A 15,048-nucleotide genomic window follows, 5' to 3' on the forward strand; every position below is an offset into this window, starting at 1 on the left:
AATGCTAAAAATTCATAAACACAAGTGGCATTTGTGCTGTTTCCTTTGTTTTCTAAGATGAGTGGCATACAAATAAGGGCTGGTCATTGCATATACTTAAATATGTATTCACCGATTCAGCAAATATCTACTGAAGGCTTATTACTTGCCAAACACTATTTGTTGCACTGAGATGGCAGGAAAAATCCACATTCTTGCCCTTATGGTGCTCACATTCTAGTTGTAGATACATTCCTATGGGACGTGATTGACCTGCTGACACTGTTGTTCCAGGTGAGACTGAAAAACCCTGCATCCTTGAGCTGATGGACGACATGCTCTATGAGGAGGTGGAGGAACTCCGTCTGGTACTCGGCACTCCACAAAGCAACTCTCCCTTTGGGGCTGCAGTTGGTGAACAAAACGAAACTCTTGTAAGGATCCGAGATGATGCTGATAGTAAGACATCTTTTTTTGTGTTCAACTGTAAATTGGGAACTAAAATCCATCCAAGTCAAGGTTTTAAGTGACTCAGAAAAATCCCCCCGCCTCCTCTACTTTCAGACTAGGATTTTTAATCTATTGAGAAATAGCAAAAAGACAAACAGATGGGGAACAAAATAAACAATTAAAACTGATCATTTTGACGCTGGAGAATATGGCTTACATCCAAACACTAATTCCCAAACATCCATGCCGGCCCTCTACTCTATACACACCCTTGGGTACAGGGGGACCAACAGTTTCCTCCCTTCCCCCGCCACCTTCAGTGGCCTGCTCATGTGTAATTTATGGCACATAGACAGCTGGCAGCACATGCTCTCTGGGGGCTGGTTAAATCCCAGGAAGGAGTTGGACAACATATGCCAGCTTTTCCTTCCACACACATCACTAATTTTGAGTGAGGAGACAGAGAGAAACCAGGAGCGTAAGAGTCCTTAAGCCCCTCCCACATGGAAACTAACATTAGAAATGGAGGAAAAGCATTCCCCTTACTAATAATGTCATTTGTCTGTGTTTCCCGCAATTTTAGAGACTGTTATTAAATTTGGAGAAACCAAATTTAGTGTCACTGAACCCAAAGAACCTGGAGAGTCGGTGGTTATAAGAATTCCAGTGATTCGCCAAGGAGACACTTCGAAGGTTTCCATTGTGAGAGTCCACACCAAGGATGGCTCAGCCACCTCTGGAGAAGACTACCACCCTGTGTCCGAAGGTACGGGGCTCCCAGGGCCTGTCTCCTCATGGATGGATCATGCCAACTCTGTGTGCCAGTGCCAGTGCCCTTAAGGAAAAGAAGGGAAACATCCAATTGAAATAAAAATAGGATACTCTTTTTTGGGGGGTGTAATTTTAAGGGGTACAAGTGCAATTTTGTTACACGGTTATACTGTGTCATAGTGAAGTCTAGTCTTTTAGTATATCCGTCCCCCGAATAATGTACATTGTACCCATTAAGTAATTTCTCAGTAAGCACCCCCTGCCACTCCCCCACCCTCCCCAGGTCTTCAGTGTTTATCATTCCACACTCTATGTCCACATGTACACATTGTTTAGCTACCACTTAGAAGTGAGAACGAGCAGTATTTGACTTTCTGTTTCTGAGCTGTTTCAATTAAAATATAAACATACTCTTAAATTTCCATCGTTTAGTAAAACAAACACAATGGGATTTATTTCCAAGATTTTTTCTTTTTGACTTACAGGCTATATGTGTTAGGACTTAGGGAAATTTTGAGTAAATGTGCTAGATAACCTTCTGTTTTGAGTTGACTTTCTATTGGTTTTACCTTCATTGTGGTTACCAGATTAAATAATAATTCCCTTATTTTTGTGTGTCATAATAACTGTGATAATAATCTCTTTTGGTTTAGAGAACACCAGCAATCTAAATCTAAACCAAAAAAAGCAGCCACTTAGAGATGTCTTTCATCCCTCTCTTTTTGCAAATGTTGAGCCATGTCACCATCTTTTTTTTTTTTTTCTTTTTTTTGGAAACAGAGTCTCACTCTGTTGGCCAGGCTAGCGTGCAGTGGCATAATCGCAGCTCACTGCTATCTCCGTGTCTTAGGTTCAAGCGATCCTCCCACCTTAGCCTCCCAAGAAGCTGGGACTACAGGCATGTGCCACCATGCCCAGCTAATTTTTTTGTATTTTTGGTAGAGATGGGGTTTTACCATGTTGGCTAGGCTGGCCTCAAACTCCTAGTCTCAAGTGATCTGCCCACCTTGGCCTCCCAAAGTGCTTGGATTAAAGGCATGACCACCAAACTCTGCCTGCCATTTACTTTTATCAGTAATTAAAACAAATCAGTTCTAGCTGGGCACGGTGGCTCACACCTGTAATCCCAGCACTTTGGGAGGCTGAGGAGGGTGGATCACCTGAGGTCAGGAGTTCAACACCAACCTGACCAACATGGTGAAACCCTGTTTCTACTAAAAATACAAAAATTAGCTGGGTGTGTTGGTGCATGCCTGTAATCCCAGCTACTTGGGAGCCTGAGGCAGGATAATGGCTTGAACCTGGGAGGCGGAGACTGTAGTGAGCGGAGATCACACCATTGCACTCCAGCCTGAGAGACAAGAGCAAAACCCCCTCCCCCCCAAAAAAACCAAAAAAACAAAAAACTCAGTTCTTCTCTCTCAGTTGCTCTCTCTCTGAATTATTTGCTTACAAAAGAAAAGTAACTTTATGTCCAAAATTACGTTTATGAATTATTTGGAGTCTAATTATTCACTGTTTTCTACTTTCCCACCTCTCCCTATCAAGAGTCATTCGTTCTTGATGATCTTAGCCCTTCAGGCATTCATCTTTATCTAATTTACAAACAAAGCTGAGAAGCCAACTGATAGGTATCCCTGAATCAGTAACAAAGTTAGTGAGGCAATATAAAAAATGGCGTCTTCTACAGAGGAGCTTGTATCAAATTGTAACCATTATATGGAAAGAATATACAAGCTTCAAAGTTATTCCCAGGTTATTCTCTATGTGAAACATAAGATAGATTTGAAATAAATCACACATAATCCCAGAGAAGAGAAAACAAAACTGATTAGCTACTGAATTATAAAATATAAAATGTATTTCTATAATGAGCAGATTTTACATGCAAGAAGAATCTTCTAAATATTGATAACATGATCTTTAACAAAAAATATTTTTCTTGAAAGTAAAATGATTCCTTTTGCTAAACAGAAACAAAATTACAGCTATGTAGTAAACTGAAAAGTAAAGTCAGAAAAAAAGTTAAAATATTAAATAAACCTGTTGGTCTCTTTTATCCAATAAATGTCAACATGTGTTTTATAATGTTTATACTAAAAATTTAAGGAATATTTTTCTGAAACGTTTTCTAATTTCTCCTGTAAAGGTTCAAACTGAAGTGAGTTCTTTGCAAAAAAACAGAAAAAAATTAAATATAGGACAAAAGTTGAAATTTTTTGTGTACTAAAATAGTCTAAAGTGACAGAAAAAGATAAATGTGAGTGAGAAAACTTGCCCACCATCCAGCAAGTATACTATCAGAAAACAATAACAGATATTTAAAATAAATGTTTAATTTTTTAAATTCTAAGGAATTTGGTTTGTATAACTGAAGGCATTACAAAACCTTGAATGTTTACACATCTAAGATAAGCAATGAAAACGAGTAAAGCAAGGAAAATATGAGAGAAAATGGAGTAATTGTAATGTCATTAAGCCAGCAAGCCCATTCCTTGCCGAGAAAAGCCTGTATTATCTCAGCCTAGTGGTCATATTCTCCTGCCATGCAGGAAGGTAACAAAAAAACTCAAAAATCTCTGTTTTCCTATGAAATTCCCAGATATTTAAATGTTAGAAACCAATTTTTTTAATGTCACATCATACAGGTCAGATCAAGCAAATGATTAGCTATTTTCTTTTCTGGAACAAGAACTATAAGTTCTCTCGGGGTATAAGAAATCTGGGACTGATGGGCTCAAATAGTATGTGAAGGCTAGTAGAAATAATTGCTGTATCTAGAAACAGAGAACTAATGTTACAAAGAAAAAGAAAATTATTTAAAGATAAAGGAAAGAAAATTGCTCCTCATACCTGATAATTTAAAAATTGAAGCAGGCAAAAGAAAATGCACTGGCAATTCATTTTCTTCTTCCAGACTCTAAAGGATTTGTAATTTAGAATTATAATAACTGAACTGCAGCTACATCGGAAACTGGCGTCTGTTGACTCTTCTAATTGGGATAATTATACTTTATAAGCTTTATATTTTCTCTTTTGAAACAGTATCTCAAAAGGTATAGTAAAACCAACAAAGTAGTTTATCTGTGCTTTACAGTATGATCAGCTGCTTAATTATGACTTCAATAAAATCTGATAATTTTCATGATTTTTAGTAATTTTGAAATAAGTGGTTAAGAAAAGAATTCTGATTTTTTTTAGGATTCTAGATTTAACTTTCATGACAATGAAGCAATTCTTTCTTAGTGAGAAAGGACAGGGTGAAGGGAAAACAATCACTAGCATTTATCTAAAATGACTTGTCTACGTTTCCCTGAAAAACACAAAGAAGTTTTTTTGAAATATAATTTGATATTGTATAAAAAACTCAACAGTTATTTATCCGGCTCTTCTACATATATACATAATGTAAATCCCATTCACACTCTATTATACCTGTGATCATATTCATTTGTCTTGAGTCCTATTGGTTTAGAAATTCTGGAGAATAAGATGTTAATTTTTCTGATTATGTCCCAATATTAGAACTACTGATTGTCCCTCCCATAATTCAGCATATTTTCAAACTGTGGGCCAAAAACCAATGTCTTATTATTAAAATTTTCCTTCAGATAAAATAGGCATTCACAGCAACCTGGATGGAACTGGAGACTGTTATTCTAAGTGAAGTAACTCAGCAATGGAAAACCAATCATTATATATTCTCACTCATAAATGAGAGCTAAGCTGTGAGGATGCAAAGGCATAACAATGATGTAATGAACCTTTGGGACTCCAGGGAAAGGGTGGGAGGGAGGTGAGGGGTACAAGACTGCAAATTGGGTACAGTGTATACTGCTCGAGTGATGAGTGAGACAAAATCTCAGAAATCACCACTCAAGAACTTATTCACGCAACCAAACATGACCTGTTCCCCCAAAATCCTATGGAAATAAAAAAAATTGAAAAATTAAAGTCTTGGGAAACAAGAAAATATTAAAGTAAAATGCATAGAGTAAGAATTAGTGATGTTTGTTAAACATTTGATTTCATTTCACACACACACACAAAAATATACTGGACCACAGTGTAAAATGTATTTCTCATTGCAGGCCACAGACCAAAAAAAAAAAAAAAAAAAAGCTTGATAGAAAACTTCTAATATTCACATGCAAACGATTTAAATCTGTGATTTTGCATTTGTAGAAATTGAGTTTAAGGAAGGGGAAACCCAGCATGTGGTTGAAATCGAAGTTATCTTTGATGGGGTGAGAGAGATGAGAGAAGCCTTCACTGTTCACCTAAAACCTGATGAAAATATGATAGCAGAGACGCAGGTAAGTAATGTAATGTGTATGTAAATTCATGGCCAGCAGTTTGTCAGAGAAAATGCATAAAAGCAATCACATAGTGTACAATAAAATGAGGACACTTTGTACAAGCCTTACATGAAAGAGATATGCATAATCTTTTTTTACCACCTAAATATATTTTCTTCTGATTAGATCATAGTCAAGAAATTCCTATCTTTTTCTTTGAAAAATGTGTGTTGAAACTCAAGGACTGAAATCACTGAGCCCCAAACCAGTGCACTTCCCTTCCGCATGTCAGTCAGTAACAATTGATTGACCTTGGGATTAACCATCAGAGAGAAAGTAGCATCTCAGAGTAAAGAGGGAACTATTAATTCAGTGCCACAACTCATAAAACATATTCAAACCCACAAAGCAGTTTGCTAACCCTCCAAATCAAGATCTGCTTCCCCTGGCTTTATCAGAATTTGATGTCCACAGCCTCATGATCAAAATGTTTCAGTCCTAAATCTTGTTGTCTATACTTAATTTATATTGTCTCATTAACTAGATTTTCCTCAAAACGAACATAATTCCACAGAATGTTGACCTTGACATGGGAAATAATTTTTAAAACTACATGTCTTTTTGGAATGTATTAATTTTTTATATCTTTGCTTAAATTTACTGTATTACTTTTTTGTTTGTTTCACTTTAGTATGAGTGAAACATTTTTTCCATAAATATTTTTTCCCATAAATATTTTTATCATTTTGTAATCTTTACTGCTTGATGGTTTTTCTACTACAGTGCCTTGCTTTTCATCAAGTTATTTAAAATTCAAGTATGGGCAATCTTTATCAAATACAGTTTTGTGTCTTCATCACATAAGATGAATCTTTTATTATTATTTTTATGTAGTAGCTTATGAAATTCTTTTGGGTGAAAAGAATATTCACTCAAGTTACTTCCAGTGATGAAAACTTCTTTTAAAAATATACATGTAAAGATAGTTTGGGAAACTATGCTATGTAGTCAGATATTGGACGGTTATTTGGGAGCCAGGGCAAGTTCACAGCAAGGTGTTCTTGTCACCTCGCCCAGCAGCGGGTGTTCATGGAATCCTCCTCTGTCTGGAACTCAAATTCTCCCCTGCCTGGGTTTCAGGCGGTGCCTTCTGCCCTTGACTGCTTTAAAGAATTTCTTATTACTGGCATCTGCTTCATCCAGGCTCACACTATCCCGTGACCTCTCTGATCGTCCTTCCTTCAGAATGTCCTCCAGCTCTACTCCCACTGTCAAAGAATTGACTTCTTCATGAAATTTCCCTTTACAACCCCAAGACAGGTTTAGCTACTGTCATCACAACTGGAGAAAAGAAAAATTAGAGCCCAAACACCTCGTGGGCCTCTGGCCAACCTTTGGATTGACTGCCCTGGGCTCAGCTGCCCACCCTGGAACCATAAGATGTGAACAAGGTGCCAAGGTCTTGTGCATCAGGCCACTTAGGGCCAGTTGCTCTCCAGGGGCTCTGAGTATGACAATTTGCATCATAATGAGGCCATGGGTTTGCCAGGGATCATGAGTATTGTCCTGTATGGTAGAAGCATCAAAAGTTTAATATTTCACTAATCAGTGATAATTATCTTTTCCTTCTAGGTGACCAAAGCCATTGTGTATATAGAAGAAATGAGCAGCATGGCAGATGTCACTTTTCCTTCTGTCCCTCAAATTGTGTCCCTGTTGATGTATGACGACACTTCCAAAACTAAGGAGAGTGCTGGACCCGTGTCGGGCTATCCTGTCATCTGTATCACAGTGAGTAGGCGATTCACAAAATTGAGGAAAATTGTAAGATAATTATTTCAAATAATTTTAAAGTGTAATCAATATAGCATTGGCTTTGTTATGAAGAAATGAAAGTAGAAAAATAGTACATGGTGTAAGCCTTGAACTTTGCACATATAACACTAATCAAATAAAGCTCCCATTTTTCTTTCTTCACCCAGCAAAGTTTCATTAACTGGTGTGTACATAGTGTGTTATCTCAGTCTGTCACCAATAGAAAAATAAATAAGATATGAGGTCTGCATTCAAGATATTTATAGATGAAGAAAAGAATATAGGAATTGGTAACTCTAATATAAGGCAAGATATAACCACTATCATGAAAATGATACAAATTGGAGGTCAGAGCTGCAGCTCCATATATGAGGGGAGATTTGGGATGGTCAGACGAAATTCTGATCATTTAGGATGCAAGTCTGATAAGGGAAGGTTATTCTAGGAAGAAGGGATTGCAACATGAGCTACAGCTAGAAACAAATAGCATAAAAAATAGCAAATTATCACTACTTTTAAAATTTACCTTTTCTTGACTCCAAATTATAAGCTCCTTGTGAGCTAAAATTATGACTTACTTATTTTTATATCACAACAGCACTTCTATAATCACTTATATATAAAAGGTGCACAATGCATGTTAATTGAATCAACAAGGCAGAGATAAGTTGGTGTCAAAGTATAGGGAGTTTTCAATGTCATATTAAGAAATTTGGACTTCATTTGTTGGGTAGCGAAGAGTTCTTATGCAGAAGAATGATGAGGGGGGTTAAGCTGGCAGGTTGACAGGGCAGTCGTGTGTCAGTGGACTGGAAGAAAAGACCCTGAATTAGACAGAGAAGTGCTGCTGGGAATGGAAAGGAAGGCATCAACTTAAGCAATATTGCAAAAGAATAATCAGCCGAGTTCCTGACTCACTGGATAAGGGGGGTAAGATGAGAGACAGGAAGGGAGGGAGGAAAAAAGAGAGAATAAGGATAATAGGCAAACCTGATGATTCAAGAGATTATGATATAAATAACAATTTTACACATATTAAGTTAGAAATAGAAACATCCAATAAGCTGTTTGAAATGCAAGATTAGCATTTATAAATGCTATCATGGCTGGGAATCAAAATTCGGAAGTTGTATGAACAGCATGTGGAAACTGGGGAAATCCGCAGTGAAAACTCGATGACAGAGAACGGGAGAAGAATGCGTTCCACACTGTTCTACACTCTGTTCCTAACAGTCATTTGTTTTCCATAGGCTTGCAACCCCAAATATTCAGACTACGATAAAACAGGCTCTATCTGTGCAAGTGAGAACATCAATGACACTTTGACCCGGTACCGGTGGCTGACTAGTGCACCTGCGGGCCCTGATGGTGTGACCAGCCCGATGAGAGAAGTGGACTTCGACACCTTTTTTACATCATCCAAGATGGTCACGCTGGACTCTATATACTTTCAGCCTGGCTCCCGGGTGCAGTGCGCAGCTCGTGCTGTGAACACCAACGGGGATGAAGGCCTGGAGCTCATGAGCCCTATTGTAACCATCAGCAGAGAAGAAGGTCAGTCATTGCCATTTTCCCCTGAAGATCACTGGAATACTGTGGAATATTACAAATGTCTACTTTCTGGTTATTAAGACTTCCAAATGTCCCACATATTCCATGTATTTTGTACATAGTTAAAAGTTAAAATCTATTTTTACAAAATTATGTATTACAAAACAAAATATTCATTCCACCTTTAATTACCTATTATATGCCAGACACAATGCTTTGTGCTGGCAATAAAATAAAGAAGACAGGATCCCCACTTTTGAGGATTTCTTGGTCCAGTTGAAGATGCAGACACATTTTAGTCTAGACAGGGCACAGGAATGCACAGGTAGAAGTGATTAGTTTTACCCTGAGTGGGTCAGGAAAGGCTCATCAAAGAGGGGAGGCTCAAGCTGAATCTGGAAAGAGTAGAGGAAACCAAGCATGAGCAACAACTCCTAAAAACAAGAAAGAATGTGAGATATTCTGGGAATGGCAAGCAGGGAAATGGGGAAGCTTCTGAGAGGGAGAGGAGGAAAAACCAGGAGACAAGGCAAAATGGTGTGCAAGGCTCAGATCTGAACAGAGCTCATGCCGTGCCAGGAGCTCAGCTGGTTGTTGGGTGAGTAGGATTTTGCTGGGGACGGGAGGGGAAGGGCAATCCAGGTAGAAGGGTATGTGCAAATGAACACCTTGGTATTACAAGAGAGACTGTATTTAAGGCTGGAGCAAAGGCACATTGGGGATGGAGAATAGGATGTGGCTGGGGACGACATTGCAAAGACAGGAAATCCACTGTATAAATAAATCCTTCACTGCAGAATATTTTTTTAATGAGATTTTTCTTAAAAACGGTTGCATATATATGATTCTATTTCTAAATCATCCATTTGCATACTGCATTCAAAAGTAAATTTGCTGCATAAAGAGAGGTCATATGTCCCATCTGCGACTACTGTATATTCAGGATCAAATATTTAAATAATGCCTTAAAATGATTCTCTCTTTTCATAAATCAGACAGCCTCTATGCTGGGGCCTGCCTCTGATTTCATTGCTATCCTAGTAAATATTTGTCTATTTTCTCTGTTTTATACTAATAGATAAGCAATTGTATCTTTCCAAGTTCTCTTCAAATTATAATTCAGCATCTTGGTCCCTTTCATGATGTTCAAATAAAAAACCCACTGTTTTCTTAAAGGAATGCTGGAGAAAGAGTTTCATGTCAAAATTCTTGAAGGTCACTGGGAGATATGAGAGAGAAAGAGAGATGACTATAAAATGGAGTATAATGTATAATACACGTACTGTAAAAAATTACATATATAGAGAAAACTCTACTGTTCACAGTTTGCTCTCTGATTTTTAAGGAGACTTTAGTTTTTGTTCCTAAAATGAGCAGTTTTAGTTTTGTTCACTTATAAGTAATGTAAACATAACTAACGATAAGTATATTATTCTACAGTAAAAATAAAATTTACTTGGTTTAACTACATTTACTTTTATCCTACTGACTTTCAATCATTTTTATTGTATCTGTTGATACTTTATATTTAAATGGTTTTGTGAATATGACCAGGACTTAGAATAACCAGCACACATTAAGTTACATTGAATAGTAACTATTTTTTCTCAAAGTTTGAACAATCCCTAAATTGTCAAGTGGCCACTAAACTGTCTGCTGTGATTACTTCTCACCCTGTGGCCTTCTAATTCCTTATGACATAATGTAAACTCAGCCATGCCCTACTCCACAGGGAAGTTTAAAGTACATAGAAAAATAATAGCTCCTATTTTTAAAACATTCTTTAGGTATTATTGATTACCTTCTTTTCGCATAAATATGGTGTTTTTTTTCAAGGTCTTTGTCAGCCCCGTGTACCTGGGGTAGTTGGGGCAGAGCCATTCTCAGCTAAATTGCGCTACACAGGCCCTGAGGACCCAGACTACACAAACCTTATCAAGCTCACTGTCACAATGCCACACATAGATGGTAGGTGACCTGGGTAAGCAAATCTGTGGAATTGTTTCGGACTCCCCATTACCTGGTGCATTTTCCTTCATCTTCTAAATAACCAAGCTTCAACAAATGTTCAATTTGCAACTTGAGCTTCAAGTCCTTCTGCTTCTTTCAACTTTTTTAGCTTTGTTCTACACAGTTTTTATAACTATGGCAATGTAAGCGTTCTTTAAAATTAGATAGATGTAATACATATCCAGACATGATAAAACAAAACTGGTACGTAGTCTAGCTTTTATGAAAGAGTACAAATGCATCTTCAATTGTAAACTTGAAGTTACAGTAAAGTATTTGATATCTTAGCGCCTACCTTCAACATGTGTTGCAATTTTATAGCTGGAGTTTTATGTCTCTCTCAATATTTATCACGTAACTAAGACATTTCCTAGATATGTAAATACAATTAAAAAATGAAACTAACAGGTATTATATATTGTGTTTATTTTCTCTGGCTAGGGAGCTGTGACCAGAATGTGTGTATCAATAACTTTATCATACTTCATGAATATTTTACCATGTGCAGAAGGCATTTTCATGTTATTTTCCACTCAATTCACTTTACACTTGTAGCAAATTGTTCATATTAATTTTATTACTTGGTATGTTAGTTATATTTTATGTAGCTAAGGGAGAGGAAATATGATTAGGAGCTGCAAGGTAGAATCTATTCCCCCAGAACAAGAACATCTGCTATGTCTGCCTATCACAACCTGAGATTTTTCTGGGGATTGGAAGGGCAGGTGGTCAATAATCTGCATTCCTTCCTTTACAGCATAATGTTGGTCCCTGAACCACCCAATCTCTAGGTCCATGTGGAGGTGTGACTTGAGCTGCAAAGGGCTGAGTAGGGACCCATCAGGGAAACACAGACCAGTAAGAGTTATTTCCTAAAAGAAAGAGTGGTCTCTTCTGCCACTCCTAGGACTTGGCTTTGCATTTTCTGAATGCAGTGTTCGATGTTCAGTAGCCACAGCTCTGCCAGAAGTGTGTTCTGTTGAGGCTGACCGCTTCTTCTGTGGGGCCGGAGTTTTGCTCCGAGTGAATCTGAGAGGAACAGGTGGGAAAGGCTCAAAGAGAAGAACTGGTTCATAGTCTTTTGCTGTATTGCTCATTCCAGGGCTCAGCACACTATGGCCTGTGGCCAAATACAGTCTGCTCCCTGTTTTCACATGGTCTGCAAGCTAGGAATATATTTTATATTTTTCAATGTTTGGGGGAAAAAAGGAAAAACAAGAAGTCTACTTTTGAAACATAAAGATGGTATGAAATTCAAATCCATGGCCCGTAATAAAGTTTTATTGCACACAGTTAGGTTTATTCCTTCACATAGTAGTGGCTTTCACTCTGATGGCAGCACTGAACAGTCAACAGAGACCTCAGGGACCACAATGCTAAAATATTTACTATTTGACCCTTTACAGAACAAATTTTCAGTCTTTAGCCTGTACTTATATAATGGTGGTAGTTTTCAACCTTTTTTTTTTTTTTTTTTTTTTTTTGAGACAGAGTCTCACTCTGTTACCCAGGCTAGAGTGCAGTAGCATGACCTCAGCTCACTGCAGCCTCCAACTCTTGGGTTCAAGCGATTCTCGTGCCTCAGTCTCCTGAGTAGCTGGAATTACAGGCATGCATCACCATGCCTGGCTAATTTTTGTATTTTGAGTAGAGATGGGGTTTCGTCATGTTGGTCAGTCTGGTCTTGAACTCCTGACCTCAAGTGATCCGCCCGCCTTGGCCTCCCAAAGTGCTGGGATTACAGACGTGAGCCCCCATGCATGGCCAGTTTTCAACTTTTATGATCCAGGACATCTTAGAAATTATTGAAGATCTCAAAGAGATTTTGTTTATGTGGGTGATATCTATAAATATTTATTGTATTTTAAATTAAAACTGAGGAATTGTTAAATATTTATTCAGTTATTTAAAAATAACAAAAAGAAATACATTACATATTAACATGAAATACATCCTTTAAAAAAACTGTGTTATAAAAAAAATAATGAGTGGTACTTTTATATTCTTGAAGATATCATTAATGTCTGACTTAATAGAAGATAACTGGATTCTCTGCCTCTGCATTCAATCTGTTGCAATTTATCATATCTTGTAGTCTCCGAAAAACCGCACTTGTGAGAGAATATGAGTGGCAAAGTCGCATAATAACTTAGTATCATTATGAAAATAGCTTTTAAGTCGTGGATCTCTTGAAATTTTTCCTGGGGAACCCCAGGGTTCTTAGTATACCACTTTTTTTATTTTTTTGTTTTTTGTGGGGGTTTTTTTGAGATGGAGTTTCACTCTTGCTGTCCAGGCTGGAGTTCAGTGGTACGATCTCAGCTCACTGCAACCTCCGCCTTCCAGGTTCAAGCAATTCTCCTGCCTCGGCCTCCCAAGTAGCTGGGATTACAGGCACCCGCCACCACACCCAGCTATTGTAATTTTGGTAGAGACAGGGTTTCATCATGTTGGCCAGGCTGGTCTTGAACTCCTGACCTCAGGTGATCCATCTACCTTGACCTCCCAAAGTGCTGGGATTACAGGCGTGAGCCACATCGCTGGGCCTAGACACCACTTTGGTCATCACTGCTGGATGGTATTTTATGACAGTTGTTTTCTCAAGAGATAAAGAAGTTTTAAAGTGTTCAAAATTCTTGGCTACCTGAAAGAATGTTAACAGTGATTTCGATTTACCATAGGCATGCTCCCTGTGATCTCCACTAGAGAGCTTTCCAACTTTGAGCTCACCCTCAGCCCTGACGGCACAAGAGTTGGAAACCACAAGTGCTCCAACCTCCTGGATTATACTGAAGTGAAGACTCATTATGGTTTCTTGACTGATGCTACCAAAAATCCGGAAATAATTGGAGAGACATATCCTTACCAGTACAGCTTGTCTATCAGAGGTTCCAATACCTTACGCTTCTACCGGAACCTGAACCTAGAGGCCTGTTTATGGGAGTTCGTTAGCTACTATGACATGTCAGAACTCCTTGCTGACTGTGGTGGCACCATTGGAACGGATGGACAGGTACAGATTTATAACACTTGAGTTTGGTCACTGGACAAACCAATTGGTTTGTTTTGTCACATAGATTTGTACTAAGTCCCAACTCCAGTTTTCCATCTTGGTGGTGTAGGTCATTACTGACAACAGGGGACCGCCAACTGACATGGTGTCAAAATCCATGTCTATTTCTGAACAATGGACCAGAATATATGTCGTTTTGGACAATGGGTTAGAGATATTATATCTATGTCAAAAGGATGCTGTATAATTATTGCCTTAAGCTCAAAATCTACTCTGATATTATAAAAATCCAAATACTGACTTCTCTTCAAAGTATACACTATCTGTTTTTTGTGTTTATGTGTAGATGCCTGTGATGTTGTATCATGAGCCACCTAAAGAGAGGTTTTGCAATCCTGGGAGTCAGTCTAATTTTTCTCCCTCTTTTCTAACTTTCTTCTTCTCTTACTTTTATAAAATTTTCTCTTCTTCTAGCCTCCTTTTTCACTCTCCTTTCTTTTCTTTCTGTTTTTCTCCTCTTTCTCGCTTTTTGATTCATTTATCTATTATTAACATAGTCGAAAGTGTTTTTATTAAAAGCTTGTTTTTATTTTCACTCTACAGTTACTGATTCTTCTTCATACTACACAGACATTCACACAAAAAATACTCATACACACACACAATCCTCACCCCTACCCCATCATCAGCAACAAAGTTGTTAAAATGATAAGGAAGCAAGATCTTCTTCAGGGTTACAATAGAGAACCTAAAATATGTAGGGCATGATTTAAAATTGTTCTGAGTGTTTGAACTAAAAGCAATGCTGTAACTTGCCTGAACTAAACAAGGAGTTACATAAGTAGGTTTATGCATTGAAGTGTTGAATAGTATACAGACTATATAATGCCCTTCCAGATTGAGCTAAAGTGATGCTGCATTTTTTGTGCTATATTTATAAGGTGTTGAAATTTACAACAACCAGTAGCAAGGAAAAACTAGATAACTAGTATGAGGTAATCCCAGAGTAAAGTTGTGGACTTCGACAAGCTCAGCTGGTGTTGATGTTGAGTTGGACTCAGAGGTGGTGAGACATGACCATGGCCAGCTTTTCAAAAAGCAGCAATATTTAGTAACTTGCAGGGATTGCTAAAAATGCCAATAGAAATAGCAATAGAGAGG

General features: G+C 37.8%; 1 protein-coding gene across 1 annotated transcript in view; it reads left to right on the forward strand.

Moving 5' to 3' along the window:
- Nucleotides 1-15,048, forward strand: part of FREM2 (FRAS1 related extracellular matrix protein 2) — a 178,280-nt gene that overhangs the window by 147,514 nt on the left and 15,718 nt on the right. Inside the window, exons 10-16 of the mRNA XM_025364577.1 lie at nucleotides 274-438; nucleotides 1,013-1,195; nucleotides 5,386-5,516; nucleotides 7,131-7,289; nucleotides 8,564-8,867; nucleotides 10,701-10,832; nucleotides 13,556-13,887. Of these exons, the coding sequence (XP_025220362.1) occupies nucleotides 274-438; nucleotides 1,013-1,195; nucleotides 5,386-5,516; nucleotides 7,131-7,289; nucleotides 8,564-8,867; nucleotides 10,701-10,832; nucleotides 13,556-13,887 (1,406 nt within the window). The remainder of the gene's footprint in view (nucleotides 1-273; nucleotides 439-1,012; nucleotides 1,196-5,385; nucleotides 5,517-7,130; nucleotides 7,290-8,563; nucleotides 8,868-10,700; nucleotides 10,833-13,555; nucleotides 13,888-15,048) is intronic.

Source organism: Theropithecus gelada, chromosome 17 (assembly GCF_003255815.1).
Source record: "Theropithecus gelada isolate Dixy chromosome 17, Tgel_1.0, whole genome shotgun sequence".
Classification (NCBI taxonomy): Eukaryota; Metazoa; Chordata; class Mammalia; order Primates; family Cercopithecidae; genus Theropithecus; species Theropithecus gelada.